General features: G+C 51.8%; 1 protein-coding gene across 1 annotated transcript in view; it reads right to left on the bottom strand.

Annotated features, from left to right (window-relative positions):
• Nucleotides 1-24,479, bottom strand: part of LOC133341926 (neurogenic locus notch homolog protein 1-like) — a 107,543-nt gene that overhangs the window by 80,772 nt on the left and 2,292 nt on the right. Inside the window, exons 2-4 of the mRNA XM_061550765.1 lie at nt 21,837-21,918; nt 3,486-3,748; nt 2,670-3,002 (exon numbers count right to left, since the gene is read on the bottom strand). Of these exons, the coding sequence (XP_061406749.1) occupies nt 2,670-3,002; nt 3,486-3,748; nt 21,837-21,918 (678 nt within the window). The remainder of the gene's footprint in view (nt 1-2,669; nt 3,003-3,485; nt 3,749-21,836; nt 21,919-24,479) is intronic.

The following is a 24,479-nucleotide window of genomic DNA, read 5'->3' as shown; positions in this document are numbered from 1 at the left end:
TCCTTGCGGTTTTGTGTTGATTTTCGTCGGCTAAACAAGATCTCAGGGAGCTTATGCCCACCTCGCCTGGGGGCCCGGCTACAAGGACTCGTTCCAAGACTCTCCGGTTCGCGTGACCCCCACACACACACACTCCCACGCCGTCGGTTGGTTGTCGCACTCGTCAGTCGTATTGGTCATTGGCTGCACCTGGCCTTTATTGTGCTCACGGGTCTTGTTACACATTGAGGGTGGGTGATGCTGGTGCTGGGAGGGGTTCCCGAGATTGTGTGTTAGTACGTTTTTTTTTCTTTCTCCCTCTTCTATTGTGTTATTGCCCTATTGTTGTGTTCTGTCCCTCTGTTCCCTTCCCCCGTTCGTCACTGTATATAGTGTGCATATTGTACATACCAGTTGTTGATATGTATTTGTTGAGGCGTGCTAGAGGGCTTCGTTCTGTTTTTAGGGGGGAGTTGACAGCCGAGACCGCTGGGTTTTACGAAGGAGGGGGGGAGGGGTGATGTAGAAACATCGCTGGATGTCACCATGTTCTGGGTGCAGTACCAGCCCTAGAGGGGCACGGTGTGCGTGGAGTGACATCGCTGGATGGCAACATGCTGTCAGTGCAGTGCCGGCCCTAGAGGGCACGGTGTGTGTGTGTGCCAATATAAGGGGAAGGTCGGGTAAGGCCATGACACTGGTTGATCGAGGAAGACACGTGACCGGTTTGAATGACAGGGGGACCCCCAAGAGGGGGCTAGGAGGGTCACGTGATTCAAACCCAGGCTCTTCGTGACGGTTCTGGAAGGGGGGCGTGGCCAAGGTCAGAGCCGGCCACGCTGGAAAGGGATCTTGGTTGTCCGTCCCAGGGACGAAACCCTTCGTCTACGATCTCCGGTCTGCGAGTCTTCCAGCACGTGGACCCGGGCAGTATGTTGTTGATCCCGGGTCCGGAGTTAATAGTTACTCAGTAACCAGTGTAGTTAGCCAGGGTGGTCACCACCCTAGGTCGTTGTCTTGTTAAAGGGTGAAGTCACCCTGTTGTGTTGGAACTAAATAAATGCACTGCCTCCAAGTCTAAGAGTGCGACTACATATTTACGCGATCTAACCCAAAAAACCTCTTATGAATTGAAATCTCCCATGCACAATGAAAATTAAAATATTCTTCACAACCTCTGCATTTCTACAATTGCTTCTAGTTTTGTGTTTCTCGAACTGGAATATTAATCCAGCTCCAGGATGATTTACCCCATAGCTGCTCGCGCTACAAGGCTGACGCGCCACTTCAAGTATCAGGGCTGCAAATACTCACCGTGTCGCGACGCATTTAATTAACTGGGCTGGTAACTTTAAATATCACAAGAAATGCTGAGCGCGGATATTGCAAAATAGCTATTCTTAAGAAAACTTTCTCATGTTAGGAAATTTTAGGAGACCGAAACTTGGAACGAGCCCAAGAGGTGACGTCACCGGGGGGCGAAGTCACGGCGGTGGGGCCTGGCAGTACGCACCCCACCGTAACACAAAATAGTCATTGGCGTCGTCGCATGGAAGACACGCGAATGCGTTCATACCGCTCGTATTTATAACGCTCGTCCACACGACCCGTTCGGGAGTGGCACCGATGCGGCTTTCAATGGGACGCAGCAGCAGCAGCCAGCCGCGAGAAGCTGTTCCTCCACAGCTCGAGGGCGCACCCTGCGCCAAGTACGCACTTTTGGCTGACACGACCTCGCAACCTCGCGTGCGCCAAGAGCAGGTGAGGTTTGGAAAAGCGTGTCCGCTGGTGAGCACAGCCAGCAAGGAATGGAGGATCGAGGCGATTACGGGGGATGCCAATCCACCATCCAGACGCGCGCGACGCCACGGCCTCATGGCTCCCTGTGCGTGCGTGCGGCTACGATGCTCAGCTGCGCGTGTTGTAGCTATGGTGCAGGAAATGATTGGTTTATCCAGTTCAGAGTGAGTGACTGCAGACTGCAATATTAAATTCATAGAATATCCACATAGTGGTTTTAGCGCACTGGGCTCGCAATCCAGAGGTCACCAGTTCAACCTCCTGGAGTGGCACTTGAAACAATGGGGAAACGTTTATTCAATCTCCCACCTCTGTCCACTCAGCAGGATAAATGATACCACCACGGTTAGTCAATCGGCCAGGCCGCGTGTGGTGGGGTAAAGTGTGGTTACGACCACCTCTTCCAAGATGTCTGGCAGGGTGGAAGACAAAGACAAAAATACCCACCAGAGGAGCTCTCTCTGGGGGGTATTTTTAGCCCCACAGTAGACATGAGTGGTCGTTATGAGGCTACACAGCTGAATAACTTTAAGTCACCAACTGACAGCACATACCAGAATATGTGCCAGACAAAGTTCAAATAACCAGTCTCAATCCCTGGTAAGGTTCAATGGCAGAAAGGCACGTGCCACAGCAAGGGTGAGTTGCCTGACTGACGCGTCACGACTGGCGCGTCCCGACTGGCAGCTCCTGACAGGAACTTCCTAACTGACGCGTCCTGACTGGCAGGTCCGGTAGCACACGACAGCAATACCGCTCCCCCCCTTACTGCGCAAACTCAGCAGGACCCTCCTGAAAAACGAGCGGAGACTCGGCGAGACGGCCCTGGGAAAGCGCGCCGTCGTAACGGCAACCCCGAGTGCGACGCCGCGGCACGTGGTAGCCGTCACCTGGCAGGCAGGAGCAGTCGTAGGCCGTGTCGCCCGTCTGCCGGCAGGTGCCCCCGTTGAGGCAGGGCGACGGGGCGCAGGGCACGTACGCCGTCTCGCAGTGGCGGCCAGTGTAGGCAGCGGGGCATGCGCACGCGTACGAGCCCGGCACGTTGGCGCAAGAGCCCCCGTTGTGGCAGGGCCTGGCGGCGCACTCGTCCACGTCGGCGCGGCACATGGGCCCCGAGAAGCCGGGCCGGCAGGCGCAGGCGTAGCGTGAGCCCACGGCGCGACAGGCACCGCCGTGCGCGCAGGGGTTGGAGGCACACGGGTCGGCCTTCTCGCACGTTTTGCCTGCGTCACGAACACGGAGACGCACGGGGGAGAGTCAGGGTTAGTTCAATTCCTGCTCTGGGGTGGGGGGGGTTTGACTCGGCCCATCATCCCTCTGGGGTGGAAAGAAATGAGCACTGCTTTGTGTCAAAAATCAAGTGCTTGTCCTAAGGGTATACTCACCCCCGCCATAGGAATTTGTAGTTTCAACCACAGGCTCAGGGTGGTAAACAGGAGATGAGCACCGCCTAGATGCTCATTTGAGGTGGATATCACTGTGGATCGTGAATGTCACCGAGCATAAAAAAACACCTTGCGTGCCAAAGGCACATGTGTGTAACAGCAGTGTGCATGCGTGGCTATGTACCACCGTTCACACAGTGGGCAGCACATGTCGGTGCATCTGCCAGTCAACCCATATCTCATTCCCTCCCGCCAAGCGAGTCTCGTACCGCCTCACGCGATCGCCCTGCGGTACTACCCAGGCTGGCGTGTGGAACGTACCACTCCACCCGAGGAGGCAGTGGCACTCGAATCTGTGGAGGGAGAGCAGGCGGCATGTGCCGCCGTTGTGGCACGGCACACCGAGGCAGGCGTTGTCGGCGGGGGTGAGGCACACGGGGTCCATGAAGCCCAACGGGCACTCGCAAGCATAGTCCGGCACACCACCCCGCACCACGGTGCTGCACGTGCCGCCGTTCTGGCACGGCGAGCTGGCGCACCGGTTATCCAGCTGGCAGTAGATGCCCACAAAGTTGCGCTGGCACCTGCGCATCACACAAACCACAAAAGATATCAGGGTTAGGGTGACGCACAAACAGCAGGGTCAGGGTGATGCACAGACACCAGGGTCATGGTGACGCAGAATGATAAACAGAAGGCAATTTAAATTCGATCGATCGCCGCTTTCGGCAGCTCACAGGAGAGGTTGGTTTAATTTCCTGTTGAGGAGCTGGCGTTGGGCAGCAGGGAGCGGTGCCACTCCTCCCGTGTCCTTCTCTGCAGTCATTCGCCAGTTAAAGGGCAGCAGAGTGGGTGGTGGCCCAGTGGTAACACTCTCGCTTCACAACAACAAGGGCCTTGGTTTGGTTCCTGACTCAGGCTCCCTTCTGTGTGGAGTTTGCGTGCTCTCTCCCTGTTCTGCATGGGTTTCGTCCAGGTTCTCCGGTTTATTTCCATAGGTAAAGAAATAAAAAAAACAATGCATCTGCCATTGGTCTAACATATCAATGCTGAAAAATTACCCAAGAAAGTCATGAAAAAGTGTCGATGCCTAAGACCCATCGAGACTCCTTGCCTTAACAAACAATAAAATAATAATGACTACGTCATAAAAACACTTCAACTACAGCATGAGCGATAGAAAGCGAGCACCGGGTTAGGCCACAACGCAGGGCCACATTAAAAACACCCAGAGCGCCCCACAACGCCACGACCGTATTTTCGGTGCACAGAGGAGGAGAAGGAATCCAGGGGTAAACGTAGATTGGTGAGTATTGCGAGGCCCCAGGGTGCGTGTCCCTGTCACTACCCCCTGACTTATGCTGCAACGGCAACTCGCTCCTAACTAATGCAAATCTCAAAAAGCTGCTTTCCTTAAAAACCAAAACTTTCATCAGGACGCGTCCGAAACAAAACACACATGGAATGCACAACAACAACAAAACACATCGAAGTTTCTCCTGGGCTGTGTCGGGCGGAGGAGGGTGCATGACACACACACAACCATCGGTGAGGAATCTAGCCGCCACCGCCGGTGGCAGTCGCCTGCGCATCGGCTTCTGTGGCAGGTTACGCGACACGCCAGGACGCACAGCGAGCGAAGTGTTCTCATCATTGCACCGCGTGCGAACAATGGAAGGTTTGGCCTTTCCCAGCCATTGAGCCGATTACAAAACGACACCGAGGAGACTCCAGGGCTTCGCCGTCATCCAAACCACCCCAACGGCAGCCAACGTCCTCTTTCAAACCCCACGCGCTGTCACCCACTGCAGCACCAACGACACAACCAATCATACTAAGTCTTCATCTTACCCCCCGACCCTCTTCCTCCTCCCCCACAGCCTGGTCTCACCAAGACCACACGAAGAAAGTAAAAAACACCAAGACGTACGAGAGCCAGCAATGCCTCACAGGAGAACCCCCAACACAGAACTACCCGGGGTGGCTCGGAGCATGGGCGCTCGCGAGCTTTGCGCTCACCCAGCGAGCCTCGCGCTCAGCCAGCGAAACTCGCACTCAGCCAGCGAACCTCGCGCTCAGCCAGCGAACCTCGCCAAGGCAGTACGTCGTGGCCACCGGTTTCCGAGCGGAGCGAAGCAATGGAGGCAGCCACCACAACAGCCGATGGCGTGGCTGTCTCCACAGTGCTCGCTCCCTCCTACGGCTCGGTATTCCGTTAGTGGGTTCGTCCATAAGCCATTATCCCTTTCTTGGCCAAACATCCCAACATCGGACCACAGAACTTGGACAATTTTGTTGGCCCCGGTTTTGGTTGCCTTTGCCCGCGCTTGTCTGAGGCTTCCCGTGCCTTTGAATCCTTCTCTCTCTCCCTCTGAGAGTCAACAACTGTGCACATTAGAATTTCTACGCAATTACGTCATTGTCATTATGATTATTACCATGTGTTCTGCCGAAGCCTACTGATGACTGTTCTGACAGTCTGTAAATGTTGTGGCTTGGCTCTCCAACACACCAGTGTGCTGTACGAGTGACGAATTGGCATGTTCTGTTAACGTGACAACCCTTACTAGTTGGCTGTCGGGTGGTGGCGGGTTTTAACGACACATTTATATATTTACGCGATATAACCCAAAAACCTCTTATGGAGTCTATAGATGTCTTATTTGTTACTGCTCTCCAATGCAAGCGTCCCTCTCTGCGTGTAATTTAAGCGCGCGTCCTCTGCGCGCTTCTTTTGCGCACATGTCAGCTTTTGTTCCCTTCTCTTTGTGGGCACCGGCTATGCGATGTTCCTCTCCAGCCTCTTTTCATCACCAAGTTCCACATGGTCAGAGACCCGGCTCGCGCCCTCCCGCCCGCACCCTCGCCCGCGCCCTCGCCCTCCCGCCCGTGCCCTCGCCCTCCCGTCCGCCCACGTTCTCGCCCGCGCCACCCTCCCACCCACCCGCGCCCTCGCTCTCCCGCCCACCCTCACTCTCCCACGTTCTCGCTCTCCCGCCCGCGCCCTCCCGCCCACGCCCTCGCTTTCCTGCCCGCCCGCCCTCACCCTCTCCCGCCCGCCCTCGCCCTCTTGTCCGCCCTCGCCCTCCCTCCCGCTCTCCCGCCCGCCCTCGTCCGCCCTCGCCCTCCCGTCCGCCCTCGCCCTAGCAATCCCGCCCGCCCTAGCCCTCGCCCTCCCGCCTGCAGCCAGTCTGCTGCAGCAGCAGAATGGCTGCATCAGCACAGCAGCATAGCTGGCTTCAGCAGCAGCAGGTCTGGAGCAGGCCTCGAGAGCAATGAAGCCCACTCCTCTGCCACAAACACACGTTCCTTCGGAGTGGGCAGGTAGGAACTTGGTTGGACAGCGCTTTCGTGCGATCCGTGTCACGCGGCGAAAGCTGCGTGGGACGGCGCGTCACGTGGTGCTGAGCCCGCCCGAAGCGCTCTATGAAATACAAATCGAGGGCATGGCTATGCACGACAGAGACAAATAACCCCTGGTGGGCAGTGTGGAACCTGTTGTTCCTACCTGTAACATCCCCTTAGGAAATGCAGCCCAACGAACGACTGCAGTTTGTCCAAACAACATCTCGGGGAACGAGTTATTGGGAAATCTGATTTTCACGTTTAAAATTCAGCAAATGCAATTTTTCTAAGCTTCGATAATAAATATTGTTTATACTGGTAGGAACGAAGTGGACCAGCCTACAATAGATTATTTCGTCCGTCCGTCCGTCCGATGTCCGATTACGTGTAGCAACATCGCCCCCTACTGAAAACACTTGGCATGACCCTACAAAAACCTTTAGACTCTGTGAGGCTTTCCTGGCTAAACAAGTGTAACATTCCCTTATAATTCCCTCAGATAGCTTTTAATTAAAACATTTAAATTAATGAGGCTTTCCTGGCTAAACACGTGTAACATTCCCTTATAATTCCCTGAGATAGCTTTTAATTAAAACTTTGAAATTAAATAAAAAACTCACAGCGCCCTAAAGCCTAGAACTAGGCCTCACAGTCTCCCTTCGTATCGTACCGCCGCGTGTGTGAAAGGGAGTTAATGTTTAACAATGTTACATTCCCTGATGTTTTAAAATAGAAACATTTACATTTAAAGCTTTTACATTAATAATTAAAACATTAAAATGATACATTAATAATTAAAACATTTAAATTAAAAATTAGGTCACAGCGCCCTAAAGCCTACAGCTAGGCCTAAAGCCTAGAACTAGGCCTCAAAATCTCCCTTCGGATCGTCCGATTAGGTGTAGCAACATCGCCCCCTACTGCAAACACTTGGCAGGACCCTACAAAAACCTTTAGACTCAGTGGGGCTTTCCTGGCTAAACAAGTGTAATAATACATTATGTTTATATTCTTTGGTTATTCGTTCCTACCAGCCCACCCCGCAGGGTCCTGTTTCTCCCTGCAGTGCTTTAAAAAAAATTACAACTCAATATTTTATTCATAGGCTAATAAACTGCCCCAGGGTTGTTAAAACGCATGGGTTGTTATTTAACGTAGAATCTCATTTATAATAAGAGCAAAACATCGATCTAAGCGAGCCGAGTGGGTTCATCGCAGCAGCCCGCACGTCTGGGAAGCAGGGCTGGAGGAGTGGTGGCGGCCGCCAGTCCAGTTCACTCCGGTGGAGGAAGCCATGCGGGGAAGCCACGTGGAGGGGGATTCTTGTGTTTCCCAAGTGGCAAGAGAATGTCATTATTTGATCACTGAACTCGTTTGCCCGGGAGAGCCTCATTTTTTCTCAAAACTCTTTTTCAGCAGGTTCCTTGCAAAGTTTTTTGTTGCAATACGGCAGGCAATATTTCTGCTGTGTGTTAATCCCAATTGAGTTATTTGCAGGTTTATTTTTTTATCATTGGGATGTTTGACCAATACCGGTGACATTGTGTTGCATGTGTGTCTTTAGCTAGGGCGCAGCGGTAGTGTATCGCATAGCACGCTGTGCTACGAACCCGGTGACCCGCGTTCGATTTCCGCTCACGGCACAACACCAGTGACAATAATCTGAACTGGTCGTGGGCCCTCCCCTAGGTCGACTCAGCCTCAAACGAGTACCTGGTGCAGTGTGTTAACATCACCACTGGGGAGACAAAGGCGGTCGGGTGTGGTGCTGCCCACCCACCCCCTCGTGTGCAGTTCCGCCCTTCATAAGGTGCCTGCTAACAGCACCTGCCCCAACAGTCTGTTAGGCCTAACGGGGTATCTTTGTCTTTTGTTTAGCTATGGTAGGAAAGCGGAGATGCCGGAGGAAACCCATGAAAAACGGAGGAGGGAAGAGCACACAAACTTCATGCAGAAAAGTGCCCTAGTTGGGAATCAAACCCAGGCACTTCTTGCTGTTTGGGGCACAAGCGTCACCACTGCGCCACCCTGCCACCAAATTGTGCCAACCTGCGGTTCTACAAGCAGCAGTCACCGTACACGGGCGTGGAGGGTCCACCGGGCCGTCCCTCATGCTCTGCCGCTTTTTTTCACCGGCACGGTGTATCGGCTCGTTTCCACCGGCGACCGAGGGCACGCGTCCTGCCGTGCGCGGGTAAAACACGACGCGCGGGCGCGCTCGACGGCACGTGCCGGCATGACGGTGGGTGCCGTCGTGGAACCGGTGCGGCGGGTGACGTGGCGACCCCGATGGGAACCCCACATGTGCCCTCTCGTCCTTCAGTCGCCGCTTCTCACACGTATCGCGTTACGCGCCGGCTGCGCCCCTGCTGCTCGCTCAGGGCTCATCCAAACAAATGGTTTATCAATCACTCGAGGCAGCGTGGAGAGTCTTCAAATTAACACCACATGGGGTTAATTTACCACCCTCAATATAAACTCAGCCGCTCCCTCTCTCGCTCCCAACGTGTAGCACTAAACTATCCCGAATAAAAACTCCATCTTCCAAAAAGAATAGAAATTCCTCCCATGGGCCACTTTGCAGCACCTGTGTCTGTCTGTAGGCACACATTCCAAAATACAGCCAGCACACGCGTGTCAAGATACCCGCGCATTCCCTTCGCGTGGACACACAAGGCACGTGTGTCTATGGCAAGCACATGGCTTGCCTACACGCTGCGCCCGTGGCTGAAACGCAAGTGGCATAAGCTCTTACGTAAGTGTTCCTTAATGCATGTAAGCAAGATAACACATCCGGGGTGGAGCACCCAATTTCCACTTCACTGCACCCGATAAAATTCAGAGAAGAGCAACAGTCAGGGTTGCTGATCCAGCACTCACCGATTCACTCCGGTCACTCGCTCACCAGCGGTCAGTCGCCTCCTTGTCACCATTCTATCACTATCACTACTACCGTGGTTACCACCCTAATTGAGGAATCGGTCTCCCAGCGACCGACTGTTTTGTCTCAATCACACGGTGTTCAACCAGGTCACAACTCACCCACTCACCACACTGCAGGTTACAACAATTCACTAACTCACCCATTCACCCAATCAATCACTCTCACAAACTCACCACACTGCAGGTCACAACACTTCTCTTCCTGCGTCTTCCCTCGCACTGCTCAATTCCCTGCCATTGTCTCTTCCCCCCTCCTAACCTCTTACAATCATAACCTTGTTAAAAACGTGTTCACTCTAATCTATTACACACAATCACAGTGCTGTTTGTTGCTGGCAAGCTCGACGTGTTGGGCCAGAAACTTGTGCTCTGCAAGTGTGTAAAAACAAAAAAACTTCACTCATTACACTAAGTTAAATCGATTATTCGGTGGTGGTGATGCTGCTGCTGCATCAGCAACGGTGCACAAAAGCACAAACATCACAAACTCGCCACCTTCGTCAAAGAAATGTCGACAAATGAGAGTCTTTTCAGCCAATTGCCATTCTTCAGAGCACATCCAGGACGGCGACGGCTGAAAGCCTCGCCCATTGTAGATGTATCTGTTCCCTCCTGTGAAGGCCACGGTGATATTGCAGCTACGTCTCGACACCTGGCCAAAGCACTTGAAATGCCACGTATGAGATCTCTCATTCCACACGCACGCGGGCAGCTCGCGCTCAACGCCGAGTCAACCGGAACAACAAACCCCATCCGTTCCACCAGCAGCGTTCCCGCACGGATAAAGCGCCAGGGTTTGGGATGAAACCCTCGGAAGGATTTGCTATTCTATGCCAGGAAGTTACCCCTGACGTAAAGGCAGAGGCTGCGAATGTGACTTACCAACACGGTGACTCGTGCCCATCGCGTTACGCCGATCATTCTTTCCTGCACGGCGCAATTGGGCACGAACACACCGTGGTGCGATCCTCGTGCTCAAAAGTCCGTCGGGTGAAGCTGTGTCCTACACTGTTGTGCAAGCTCACTTAGTATAAACGTGCTCTTTGAACAATTGTCACTGTATTGCACTAATTATGTGGGGCTGCTGCTGCCATGCGGAAAGTGGTGCACAACCACAAACTACAACACACCCGGACATTCGTCAACAACAACGGTGTGGGCCTTCAAAAGAAACAAGATAATGGGCGACCAGTCTCCATAGCACACGTGCGATGAAGATGGGCCCCCATTGGCCAAAACGTCACCTATTACAGACACAGCATTTCCTTTTCAGGCCCGTGTTATTGACGGATGTAGTGCGCGGTTGGCTATGAACGGTGCAAAAGAAGTTCAACGTATTGTGTTGAGTTTATGTAATGGTGTTAGGCATACACATCAATGCCAGGCAGTCATCTTCTGGATTCATCCACGCAGTGTGAACGAGTCCCAGTGCGAGGGATCCAGTGTGTGGGTTCTGCCAAACACTGGCTGCAAATTCAATACGAAGCATACGTTTAAAAATCCACACGGTAGCTCACATGATCTCCATTGATTTCTATGCCTTTTTTTTCTCTAATACAATTGGTGTCAAATGTATCTTAATGTTGAGAATAGCCCTGAGATCGAAATAAGATCAGTAAAAACATTCAGATAATTAAGCTTAAACCGCAACAATAGACAAATAGATTTTTTGTGTCAGGCCTCATCATGATCTGACCAAATGTGTCATGAAACCCTCCACCACCCAACGCAGCCAACAAATTAAACTGTCACAAGTACAAGTGTTTAAGAACGCCGATTATTATTATTGTATCAGCTCACCAGCTGGATAATTACGTGGCCCGAACCCAAACATTTCTCACGCCTCATAACATCAGCTAACGAAAAAAACTACGGGCGATGTAGAGACAGCGGCGCTGATATATTTATTGGTGGCAACACGCTTGTTTTTAATTCTTCCTTAAACGGCAGCTTTAAGGGTTTAAAGGAAGCCAGGCCCCGCAGTTTGCAGGCCGCCGCCGCGCGTCGCCCCGGAGGAGCGTGCCACCCCGCTCCGTGAGGGGCCTCCGCGGAATGCCGCAGCTGTCGCGTGCGGGGGAAACCAGATCACGAGCCGCCCCCCCGGGATACTCGCCCGCACGCACGCCGCCCGCCCCTGCGCGTGTTTGCCCACCGAGCGGGCCGCCCACCCGCCACTCCGATGCCTCACAGCTAGAGAGCGGCAGCCGCCGCCGCTGGATTAGGCGGCAGTCTCCAGAGATTACTCAGCTCTTACGATACTAATTATCTACAACTCGGGCCTCTATATATACACACACACATCGGGGTATTTGGGTAGAGCCATGTCTTTGGACGAACGCGAGCAACCGTGTGACTGAGAGACGGCTGCCGCGCGCGTGCCCACATGCCCGCTCGGTTCCCCCGTCAGTCTCCTCTGAGGGGCAGAGAACGTGAAGCCCAGGGGTCTGCCGACTCCGTTTGTCACTTTGTGTTCACGGCTTGAGCTCTCATGAAAATTAGCGGTGGCAATGTTAGGACTGGAAATGAAGCACCAGCGGGGTTTTGGAGAATCCAAATAGGCAGCAGTCCTGAGTGAAGCCCTTTGCTAATCTGTGCTCAAGGGGACCTCTTTCCCTTCTCACTCATCCATAAAACTTGCTGTAGGGAGGGCACGGGTGGCTGGATGTTTTACACACTGTGAAAGGCCCCCGTTCATGGCACGCAGATGACACATTTACTTTGTGGCCTTCATAACAAATGGCGTTTTTCACAAAGTGTTTGGTGCTTCAGTGCAGCTTCTCAAAACCACCACCGATTATGCAGTGGTAACGTAACCACGAGTGTCCTTGCGCGGAACGTAAGCAACAACAAAAAAGGGCAGACCGCCGTTCGCATTACGCACTCCCAGAAGGCCGTCGGGACGATGCCTTGTGCAAGAAATACTTTTGTTTGTTTACGTGGAGGGACGGACGTGCAAAGGAGGCGCGTTGTTTACGTATATTTATTTCGCTATTTATATTCTCCACAACGGCGGCTACGGTTTGTGAGATACAGTGGTACCTCGGTATACGTCGTTAATTCGTTCCAGAAGGTAGGACTTATACCGAAAATGACGTATACCACACGAATTTTTCCCATAAGAAATAAAGGGAAAGGAAATAATCTGTTCCAGAGTATAAGAATGGCATATTATACATTAATGGGGTTGTATAAAATAATTGAGACACTACTTATTACTAAAATGCATGCATAAATTTAAATAAATGCATAAATAAATTAAAATAAATTGAAATTAAATGTAACATCACTTTACCTTGCTGAGTGGAGTTGATAGCCTACGAGGATGGTGGTGAGGAAGGGGAGGAGATGTTATTTTTTGGAAGGAGAGTCCCCTTCCATTATAATTTCAGGAAACTAAAATTCTGGGGTTTTTTTCTTTCTCTTTTCTGTTTTTTTTCTTGACTTGGACCTGGTTGAGGCTCACCAGGTTTGAGTTTTACTAAAAACCTGTCCATTGAAGTTTGTTTTTGCCTTCTTCTAAGAATGTTCCTGAAGTGTGACATTGTCTGGTCATTCCACACAATACTGTTGCGGCTTGTTAGAGCCGTAACAGTATTGTGTACGCGGGTACTGTACGCGGTGACTCATCCCGACCCATACAAGTTCGAGCAAGCGCGTCGTATCCCATGCAAGACGTCGTATCCCAAGACATTTTTTTTCTCGTCAAAACACGACATATACCAAATTCGAGGTATGACTATTGCACCGGTGAGTGTGCGTGTTCGGTTTCAGGATAATCTTGGAGTAGCGTTATTTCACGGGGGGTTCAAAGCCTTTCGCATTGGGTTGATACGGAGGAGTCGAGGGCCCCAACAGCAGCATTGGGCCGCACGAAGCGAGCGCGGCGATCGGGACTGCACAGCGGCGTCCCCTCCCGCTCCGCCGTGGGAGTGACTGTGGCAAAGCCGGAGGCGGCGGCGGCGTGGCGAGGGTGGGGCAGGATGGAAGGAGCTGGTGCCACGCTCCGCCTGGCTTTCCGCTTCTGTGAACGGGGAGCTGAAGTGCCGTATCGAGCCTCCAGTGATGCTTGCGCTCCCGGTCCTGTGCCGAGCGTGCTGCAAGCTTGATCAGGCCGAGTGGGGTGTGGGCGCTCACCGCCCCCCTCCCCCAGACCGGTATTTCCTCAATGTGTACACAGCTGCAGGAGTGTTGTGCGTAGCAGTGAGGAGAATAAATTAGCGACGTTTCCAAATTTATGTTTCTTCGTCTGGAATACCTCGACCGATTAGACAAGGCAACCAGGCACTGCAGCAGCAGGAGTGGCTGCTAAATAATACACGTGAGACATCCTTAGCTCAGAGCAGAGCAAGCGGCTCACAATCGGAAAGTTGCAAGTTCAAATCCTGGTCACGGGATCAATAAAATGCATACCACTTAACGTATAAGTCAACAGCAATTGTTTGATACAGAGACAATCTCTACGCCGCACGAATATGAAATTCACACCAACGGTTTGGGTGCTGTAAACAAGAGATGAGCCGACAGTGGCTCGATGCTCCAATGAGCAGGGAATAACTCTGTTGAAGTTTTATAAACGTTCACTATGAGGCAGAAGCAAATGCACGATCGGCAACAAGGAGCGCCTGTGGCAGTCTGCACCGCCCACGTTCACACCACCGTGACCCTGATCGTCCGTGCCCCACCAATGCGATGCCGCCTTATCGCTTTGCCACGCGCACGCGTGTACAGTGCTCGTTTCGAGATACGCGAGCGGACGAGAGAACTCCACCGTTCCCAACCCCACGCGTGTTGCACAAGTTCCATACCCACTTCCTGTGAGCGCGCGGACCGAGCCGAGCACGCGACTCGGTGCGTCACCGCCACAGCTCCGGAAGCATCGGGGGGCCGAGCGGGAGGATGCGACCACCGTTCCGCTCGCCCGCAGCACGGCCACGGGGTCCGAGATGGACGCCGTGCGCCAACCGGTGGCTGCGGCGGCCCAGTCACTCCCGAGAACGCCGGTCGAGAGTAAGAATACCGTCACACCGAGAGCACGAGGCAATACCGGAAAATTGGATGGCATTTCCCAGTTGACATTTCCCAGTTGACATTGCATAATATGCGTAGCATATACACGTGTGTAGCATGTCAGTCGGCCATGTGTTCAATTGCAACTGTTGTGCATCGAGCCATCATATTTCACAGCGCCACGCAGATATCTGGAGTGAGCACTTTCCCCGCCAGAGTGAATGGGGACTGGACAAACTGGACAAACCGGGCACAGTCAGGTTCAACTACGCTCACAATAGAAATGTTGGACTCCAGCCTGATGGCATTTTATGCTAATGAGTCTGTACTCTTCTCATCTGCAACAATCGGCAGTCCAGTGTCTGGCCACACCGCAAAGATACACTGAACGCATTTCTAAATCATCTCAACTCGCAAAACCCATCCCTCCAGTTCACCATGGAAGTGGAAGCTGACAGAACTCTACCATTTCTGGATATTCTGCTCGGATGGGGTCTAAATGGTAAAATAACACAGTGCTTACCGAAAGAAAACGCATACTGACGCCTATCTGAATGCAGAGTCGCACCATCATCCCGCACAGAAATCTGCTCTTATCAAGACGCTCATTCATCAAGCTAAGAAAGTGTCAGATGGTGACAGTCTGAGAAGGGAAATTCAACATATTAAAGAAGCACTGCAAATGAACGGTTACAATGATGCACAAATCAATAGGGCATTGAATGTGAAAACCAAATCAAATAACACGAGCATTGAAACTGCCCAAGTAATTAAAACAATCAAAATACATACATTGCGGGAGTAACTGATAAACTAGCCAGATGTTTGGAAAAACAAAACATCCGAGTCAGATGTGGCACGGTACATAAAATACAGAATTGAATATCTGGTACAAAAGCTATCAACAGAAGGTGTGTACAGGATTAACTGCACGTGTGGTAAATATTATGTTTGGCAAACAGGACGAATGATCAGCATGAGACTAAAAGAACATCAGAGAAATATTAAATTCTCCCAAATACAACTGTCACCAGTAGCAGAACACGCGTGCCAACAAGGACACTCAATTGATTTTGATGTTGAAGTTCTGTGCAAAACTATCTACTACTGGCCAAGACTCATTAGATAATCTATCGAAATTCAAATAAATAATAAATAAATTTAACTGTTCGGATAGCTACCGCCTTAGTGCTGCGTGGAAGCGAATCATCAAATAATACATTATTTAAATGCATGCCCACAAAGGGCCGCATACTTCAAGAGAGATTACCGTTGGTACGGCTATTTTAATACACACAATAGACAGGAAGGACAAGTTCAAAGGGCTCGCATAATGCATAATGTACGTTGCCTCAGTAATCCCCCCCCCCCCCCCACGTGGCGCAAGAGCACAGAATCGTGGTCACCACATCTACGCCTCTATATAAGGAACGAAATAGACTTCTCCACAAATCTGTCTGTCGCCTGATGAAGCTAGTTGTAATTACTGGCGAAACGTCGTACTCAGATTGTACATGTTGTGGCTTGGCTCTACAACACACCGGTTAGTGCTGTACTAGTGACGAATGTTCTGTTTACGTGACAACCTTTACTAGTTGGCTGTGTCGCGATCTAACCCAAAAAACCTCTATTATGCAGTGTCATACAGTCTGTTCTCCTATAACGTGGTATTTGTTGCTTTCCTGAAGAACACCGCATCATGGAAAAATCGCGTTACGATGAATAAAATATAATATAGGGTAAAGGACAGTCCGCGATAACACGTGAGATGTGTATGCAGGCTGAATAAAAACTGAGGCGCGTGGGTAGCATCTCGAAGCATCCAGCAGCATCCAGCAGCATCCCAATGCCTTGTGTGATGCTACGCCGAGGCAGCCGTACAACCGCTTATTCCTACTCGTGTGACGTAGTTCTGTTCTCTCAATCGCGTTATATCCAATTCGCGTCCGCATTATGAAAAAAATGTGTTCCCTAATACATTCATCGCATTATATCCAATTTGTGTTATAAGAGAACAGACTGTAGATACACCATATTAATAATAGTATTCATATTAGTTTGATGATATACACGATGTGTGAGTGATCAGTGGCAGAGCAGCATCTGCTATTGAGCGCCCTTGCCCATTGGGCTGTCAGCCTCTCACCCGTGGCGTGTCGCATCGCTGCACAGGGCAGCGTGCAGGAGGGTGCAGACTCAGGGGCCCGCGACGGGAGTATAATGCAGCCACGACCAACAACAACAACAACGTTTACAATTCCTTTTTGGGTTGGATATAGTACAAACCATTAATGTGCAATGGTCTCGTATACCCTCCTCCACCTTACACGGACAAACACATCAGGTTGTTATTCATGAAACGCATAGTCAGTGAAGGAGCGTTGCGCCAAACGTGTGACATCTTACGACAGCATCAGGTTGTCAAACGAACAAAAGTAAACGCGGCAATTGCATCTTGGAAGGCAATTCACACCAAAAATGTTGTCACGACGCGTCACCGGAGGTTACACCCAGCATCTTCAGGCAACCATCAGGACAGGACTCAGGAAGTGAGCGCATCCCGAATTGGCAGCAGATCACACTGGTTGCATGATCATCCTCGCAACAAGGAATTTGCGTCCGAAGAGCTTTGTGTCTGGGTAAAGACGACTGCGTTAAGAGATATTGCATTCGTCTCCACGGTGTCTCGTCCAGGCACCCAACAAAGTGCATAACTTACAGACCTCTCTACGCTTATTGAGATATTTTGGGGTTTTCCATTTTACGAATGCGTGTTTTTACGATATCAAATTGTATTTGCATGACAACGTATACGACTGGAACACAATTGGCTTTCGAGCAGTGCATGAATGCAGTTGCGTCTCAAGATGCCCAAGAGGTTCCAAGCCGGTGATGTACAATGAACATTGAATAATCATTGTGGGCGAAACCAGAATAACAACTTGCGCAACAAATGCAAAATCTGACTGGGGGGTGGGGGGGGTCACCGTCCTGACGCCGAGCAACACCAAGCGGAGCCCTTAGAGCACCCTGCTGTGGTTTCATCGGCTCATGCTCGCATGCACCACCGAGCCCCATCGCTAGCGCGCGCACTGCCTCGCTCCATCAGTTGCCGCGGGATGAGTGCCGCAATCGGCCGCCATGTTCAGCATAGGTCAAGCCACAGCAAAAATACGTGACCTCCAAGCAAGAGGCACATCGCCAGCAACTAAGCGGGTACAGCACAAACCCTTTGACATCCCTGTCCAACCACACCAAAAGGTTACACATTCCTTCAGACACACGAGGAGCCTTCCCCTTCTGGGAGCGCGACATTCCAGCGGCATCGGTTCGACGCGACCGAACTCAGGGCCGGTTTCAGCGGAGTCGGGCCTTGCGAGTTCACAAAGGTGGGAGTGCGATTTAGCAGGCGCCGTCACGTGTACCGATCTGGAGCCCCCCTCACCCCCCCCCCCCCCCCCACCGGCCAACACGCTCTTGGCACACAATGTGGGCCATTGTTACGCGTTCAGCTGGCCTCAATGGGCACGAATAAAAGAGTGCAGGCCAGCCAATCCGAGGCCTCTCATCCCTGAATGCCGACACATCGCCCACTTTGAAGCTCCTGCTCGGGGCCGCTGACAGCACCGGCGGTGAAAAACTCAAATCTGCATAAATCGCTTTTTTTACTGTAATGGGGCAATGGCGGTAGAGTTTTCAGGCAAGTTTTTATTTGCCTTACTCCGCACTGTGGAACAGACGTGGAGCTGCTGCCTCTGCCACCGCGGCTCTGCCACCGCGGCTCTGCCACCGCGGCTCTGCCACCGCGGCTCTGCCACCGCGGCTCTGCCACCGCGGCTCTGCCACCGCGGCTCTGCCACCGCGGCTCTGCCACCGCGGCTCTGCCACCGCGGCTCTGCCACCGCGGCTCTGCCACCGCGGCTCTGCCACCGCGGCTCTGCCACCGCGGCTCTGCCACCGCGGCTCTGCCAACGCGGCTCTGCCAACGCGGCTCTGCCAACGCGGCTCTGCCAACGCGGCTCTGCCAACGCGGCTCTGCCACCGCGGCTCTGCCACCGCGGCTCTGCCACCGCGGCTCTGCCACCGCGGCTCTGCCACCGCGGCTCTGCCACCGCGGCTCTGCCACCGCGGCTCTGCCACGCGGCTCTGCCACGCGGCTCTGCCAACGCGGCTCTGCCACCGCGGCTCTGCCAACGCGGCTCTGCCAACGCGGCTCTGCCAACGCGGCTCTGCCAACGCGGCTCTGCCACCGCGGCTCTGCCAACGCGGCTCTGCCACCGCGGCTCTGCCAACGCGGCTCTGCCAACGCGGCTCTGCCAACGCGTGCGGTGCAACCAAGCGAGAGGCGGATCCAGCGCCAACTCCACGGAAAGCTGCGCGATGGAACCGTTTATCCGATACTGCTCACAGAATCGCACCTGATCAACAGGAACGCTTCAGCGTACATTATTCGGTTATTTACATTGGCCTCAAAGGTGTTTTGTTAGGGTGCTTTTGATCACTAGTTCACTGTTAAATCCCACGTGATTAATGGTGACTTGCTGCTGGTCATCGTAAGTCCCCTTGCAAATGATTTTTCACACGAGTGCAGTGCTTCCCAAACCGCGGCTCTCTGAACTCAATGCAGTCTAGAGTTCCAGTTTTGCCACTTATCATGCGTATGCACTGAATAACAGCATCATTTGCATCTGAATGGGCGAGACTGACGGATAAAAAAAGCCCGCGTCTCAGCACAAGGAGTGGAATTTGAGAGAGCCTGGAATAGGCTGCATGTGGTCCATTACGCCCCCCTTGAAATCAAGAGCAGTACAAGCAGCAGCAGCGGGCACAAGCAGCGCCAGCTGCATACTTACCAACTGCACCTTCAACTATACCTGGGCCTCACCGCAGGCTGCTTGCGGACTACATCACAGGCTGAGAAAGAACCATAAAGGAGCCACGCAGGAGCCACTCGCAGGCTAGGCAGGAGTAGGCCATTGTGTACCAGCGTCAGGGTCCAAATTTGGCAATTTAGAAAACTTACTGGCAAAATAACTCAAACATTGAATACACAGCGATCAGCTGTGTATTCAGACAAACAAATTAGAATCAAACGGAATAATCCTCATAACAGAACAATGGCAAGGAAATTTTGGACAAATTTCATGAATACGGACCAATGGTGGCAGCGCTCAAAAAGAGTTTGGGGTGGACACCAAATAGTCAACTGCTTTTTTTGTGTTTGGTTTGTTGTCCTTCCCCGCACCTCTGATTAGTACGATTGGCTACGTACAGTGCGAAAGCAGTTCAACATACGTACGTGCATAATCATCTTGCATGTGCTCGTGTATCTGTGTGTGTCTCATCCACCGCCGGTGAACGCTCAGACATTCCATCGTCGTGCCAAGCAGCTGAATTGTTTCTAATCATGAGGGGTGACAAGGCGAACAGACTTGGCACACGAGACTCGCACTCCAGAGGTCGCCATTCTAAACGCTTTAGTTCCATTTAATCACGAAGTTACCACCTGGGGACAGATCATGTGTATGGAGGGATGATTTGTACACCACAGGTAGATATCAAGCATACATCCACACGAAGGCAGGTGGTGGGAGCTAGCAGTAGACTTCCTCGTGTAAAACTGTCTCTCTCTCTCACAGAGCTCCGTGTAAAACAGCCTCGCTCTCTCTCACAGAGCTCCGTGTAAAACAATCCCCCTCTCTCTCTCTCTCACAGAGCTTCGTGTAAAACAGTTCACTCACAAAGATCCGTGTAAAATAGCCTCTCTGACAGAGCTCGTTGTCTCCACACCGACTGAGGCAAGGCAAGAGGTCCACTGGTCTCGATAGCCGTGTGGGCCTCTCCGGCCTGACGCTGAGCTACCCTGTGGCTGTGGGCAGCGCCGTGTCTCCTCTACCCAGCTGAGCGTGTCGGTGCTGACCTTCCTCCCTGGGGTTCTGTGAGTAACAAACGAGAAAACCACGCTCACGCCAGGGCCCTGCGATCCGCCCACAAAACGCGAAAGTTGGCTGCCACCCAATATGACCCCGTCACTAGGGTAACTGTTGAGCGGGGCCGCAGGAGCGGTCGGCGAGAGCGGAGGAAGTGAACGTGAGGGCAGGGGAGCCGGAGGGAGACGCACCGGCGATCAGCCCTGGCGCAACGCATTATCGCCATCGAGCACCCTCCTTACGCCGGGGGTGTCTCTGAACCATTTATATGGCATCTCATCATGTCATCACTACACACTTCACACACGGGGCACCCCCATGGCAGCTGTCCCTAGGAGGCGACGATTACTGTTGTACGTGTGATATCAATTGAGTAATTTTCAGTAGAAGGACCCAAATTTTGACCCCGACGCCAGCGCACATTGGCCCTCCCATTGCCGCCAAGGGAGCTTCAACAGCCACTGTAAAATGAAGCAAGTGGCACGTAGCATTTTTATGGTTATTTCACGGGCATTATTATAGCGCTGCTACCCCTGCGGCGATCCCAAACATTGGTGGCCGATCAGCAGATCACATGTGGTGGGGTGAAGTGCGGCTGGCGTGGAAGTGAAAGCCAAATATCCACTAGAGGGACTCTCTGGGGCTCTCTCGAGTGGAGGTCCTTCAGCCAGCAGTGGCATGAGCAGGCAGTTGCAGGGCTGTGCCTCGACCCGTCCTCTACACCTCGGCCCGTCAAGCGCAACACGACAGGAACCGACCCGACCGCTTGTTTAAAGTTCAAGAGGTGCCTACCATCCAACACTCCTAAGAGGGCGGTAGCCATGACGCCATGGTAACCCCCTCGCACCTCAAAGCAAGAAGCACCTCGGTTCGATTCCCGACTCAGGCGACTTTCTGCGCGGATTCTGTGTGTTCTCCCTCCCCCTGTTCTACATGGGTTTCCTCCGGGTTCCCCCGTTTTTCTCCCTTAGCTTAAAAAAATTAAACTACACAACGGAACTCACACCGGCCAAATCAAACCAATGCTTAAAAAATGTACCTGAAAATTACTCAATTGGGATCACACTGAGCAGCAACATCACCCTCCTACTGTGAAAACGTCAGAGGACCCTCCTGAAAAAGTATTTCCTGGATAATGATGACAACGACTTCGGCGCGTCACACACACAGCCACGACTCTCGGAGAAACACGGGAGGGAGAGTGAACCACTGCGTCGACGGGCTCTGGTGGCCAAAGCACAACCACAAAGCACAAAACAAGCCTTGGCGGCGTCGCAGAGAACACGACGGACAAAAACACGACGGACAAAAACATGCCTTCCATTGTGTGTGTGCAAAGTGTCAGACGTGGCGAGGCGGCGACCTCTGCATATTTAGTTTGTTGCCAAAATTCTTGATGCCGATGATGATGATCATGATAACGATAATGTTGAGGCGTCCCACTTACTTGCAGATGCCCGTGCCGTTGGAAAATGTCTCGCACGTGCCGCCGTTGATGCACGGTTGGTTAGAGTCCTGGCACTGCAGCCCTGCAAACAGAAGAAAAAGTGTCAGCCTCGCACAATGCCATAAAAACATGGGCGGCACGGCAACCCGTACGGAACGTGGCAGATCAATCTCCGTCCATTTCCATGTGTACGGGGGATCGAGTGTTACTCCCTCGCATGCACGGGTTATCTCCAGGAACTCTGGTTTTCTCCCACCTGTATAAATACTCATTAAATGGAGCTGGAAAAACATCGCAAAATAGGACTCTGGAGCTTGGGCAATTGTTGGTGCAGGTTTTGGCCCCCTCCCCAAACACCTGTCTGTGGCTTTCCGCAGCAGTGTGCCGTCACGCGCTTTTGTATTTACTTTGTTCATTTTAACAATGGAAAGCAGCCAATGCAGACGGGTCTTGCAGGGGCAACAACGAAGAGAAGACTCATCAAAATAAGCAAGCACGTGTGGGAAACGCAGCGTCCACCATCAAGCGCACGTGCCTGGCCACTCGTCGCCGTCGCTGACGGAGGTGGTGGGGGGGGAATTTCTCTTTGGGATTTGTTCAGAACAAACACAAAAGATCGCACGACAATGTATTCCTCCGCCGCCCAGCGTTAAGAACCCACAACACCATCAACCAAAGACCACAAATAATTAGATGTCACGTCTGTAATAAAAGCTGTGGAACACAGTTGCACCATAGCAACTGCACCAAGTCTGCAGTTTGAAAATTGTAATGAGCCGAAAGGTTAATGTCATGATGTAATACACTCACGAAAGATAAATGTGATATTCATATAAAAGAGGTGGGGGGGAGTGAGCACAGCTTCTGGTCTATCTTCTTGGTTCTTTCGTCTTCAGACGGCTGCTTGCGTTGTAGCCGAAACGTCGTGAGAATTATTTTAATTTATTATGTTTTATTTTTATTATTTTATTACTTCCCTTCTACGTGACTTTACCGAAAGAACCAAGAAGATGGATCCCTGCAGTCACGAAAGCTTTAAATCGAAGCTTCTGGTCTATTTCTTAACTGTGCTCCAAGAGCGCTATCGGCAAGCATCGCGACACGAGATGAGGTGGCCATTGAGAAACTCTCGCAGACCAGCGCAAGGGTACAGCACACCAACAGCCCCAAGAAGCTGCCCCAGGGTCAGCGACGGTGATATAACTACGGTGGCAGGGGGGGCGGCAGTGCAACGTTGACGGCTCACGCCTCACTAAAAAAGTCTTCAGACTCAAAACTTTCATAGGTAAACGTTCACGTTAACATCTCACCACGATGGCGAGATGTTTACTCCCTCGCCTAGTATACAGGTGGTCGTGGGTATGATGCTGACTCAGGCAGCTGTATATTTGGGAGTTTGGATGTCGCTCTCGCCGTGTTAATGTGGATTAATGTGGATTTTTTTCCAGGTCCTCCAGTTTTTTCCCCTCCACATTTAGAAACATGCATTTCGAGTATTTGGCTGCTATAAATTTCCACAAGATAAGCCACTTCGTTGAGCTATCATTTGTGGCCAGGTCGCTTATGAAAAAGAGCTACGTAAATAAGTGGGCCTTACCTGGCAAATTATATCTGAGCTCCCTTCAAGTGACCGTTTTATCTACTCACGAGCGCACATACTTTCCTTAGAAACGTTCGTCGCATGGCAGTTTAGCACGATTCTCAAGAGCTGGAAATTTACCAAACTAAAGCGACAAAAGCGACTGGAACACGTTGGGAATTGAGTGCAGTCATTGGTGACAAGGCCAAAGCCACACTCCGAGAAGCTTGTTTTACCCGCAGGCGAACGAGACCCCGGTTTGAACCCCGCTTCTCAAGAGTGCCAACTCAGTACCCCAACCGCTGAACCAAGAAGGCCAGCTCAGAGGGAGTTTTGTGAATTCAGTTCACATGGGACTCTGCTGCATGACATCAATTTCCCCGCAGGTGAGTTAATCATATAAGTCATTAAAAGTCAGGCTTCACGTGGTAACAAACTTCACTTTACAGTGACTTACAATGTCTGGCTGCAAAATGAAAAAACTTTATTTCTCTTGAGTTGTATAATATTGTTTTTCATGTGATCTGCAAAACTTACATCCATATTTAAAGGCAGGTCATGATTGTACCACGCTATCAACACAATTAAACTTTCAAGGAATTAAACCCATTGTATGGCAGGCCTGAGAGTTGTTTATCCATGGTGCACTTCCCCCACAAGCCCTGTGAGATCTGTAAACAATGAGAAGACTCACCGACCCCTTGACCTCCAAAGACACCACCACCACCCACAAGGAACAACAGAACCCATGTGGTTCTCAATCACTAAGCCAGCAATCCGCCTCCTTCCTTCGCACACCTGTCCCTCCACTTTAAAAAAATAAAAAAAATGTTCACACATCTCATCAGCCACGCCACATTCTGGGAGTGAACATTTTCAGAAGCAATTGGTTCAATGCAAACCTTGGACTGGTTTTAAGATTCAGTGTCTCATCAGCAGAGCCAGGCTGTTCAAACCGCTGCTGGTGGTAGAGTCAGATTTTGATGAGCAGGAACCTTTTCCTGATAGATATGGGCCCGACTCAGCGAGGTTAACAGGCAGGAGCTAACGGCCTTTATTGCACG

This window comes from Lethenteron reissneri, chromosome 12 (assembly GCF_015708825.2).
Source record: "Lethenteron reissneri isolate LAM-NWPU_2019-01 chromosome 12, ASM1570882v1, whole genome shotgun sequence".
NCBI classification, from domain to species: domain Eukaryota; kingdom Metazoa; phylum Chordata; class Hyperoartia; order Petromyzontiformes; family Petromyzontidae; genus Lethenteron; species Lethenteron reissneri.
This window is presented reverse-complemented; position numbering and strand designations above follow the sequence as displayed.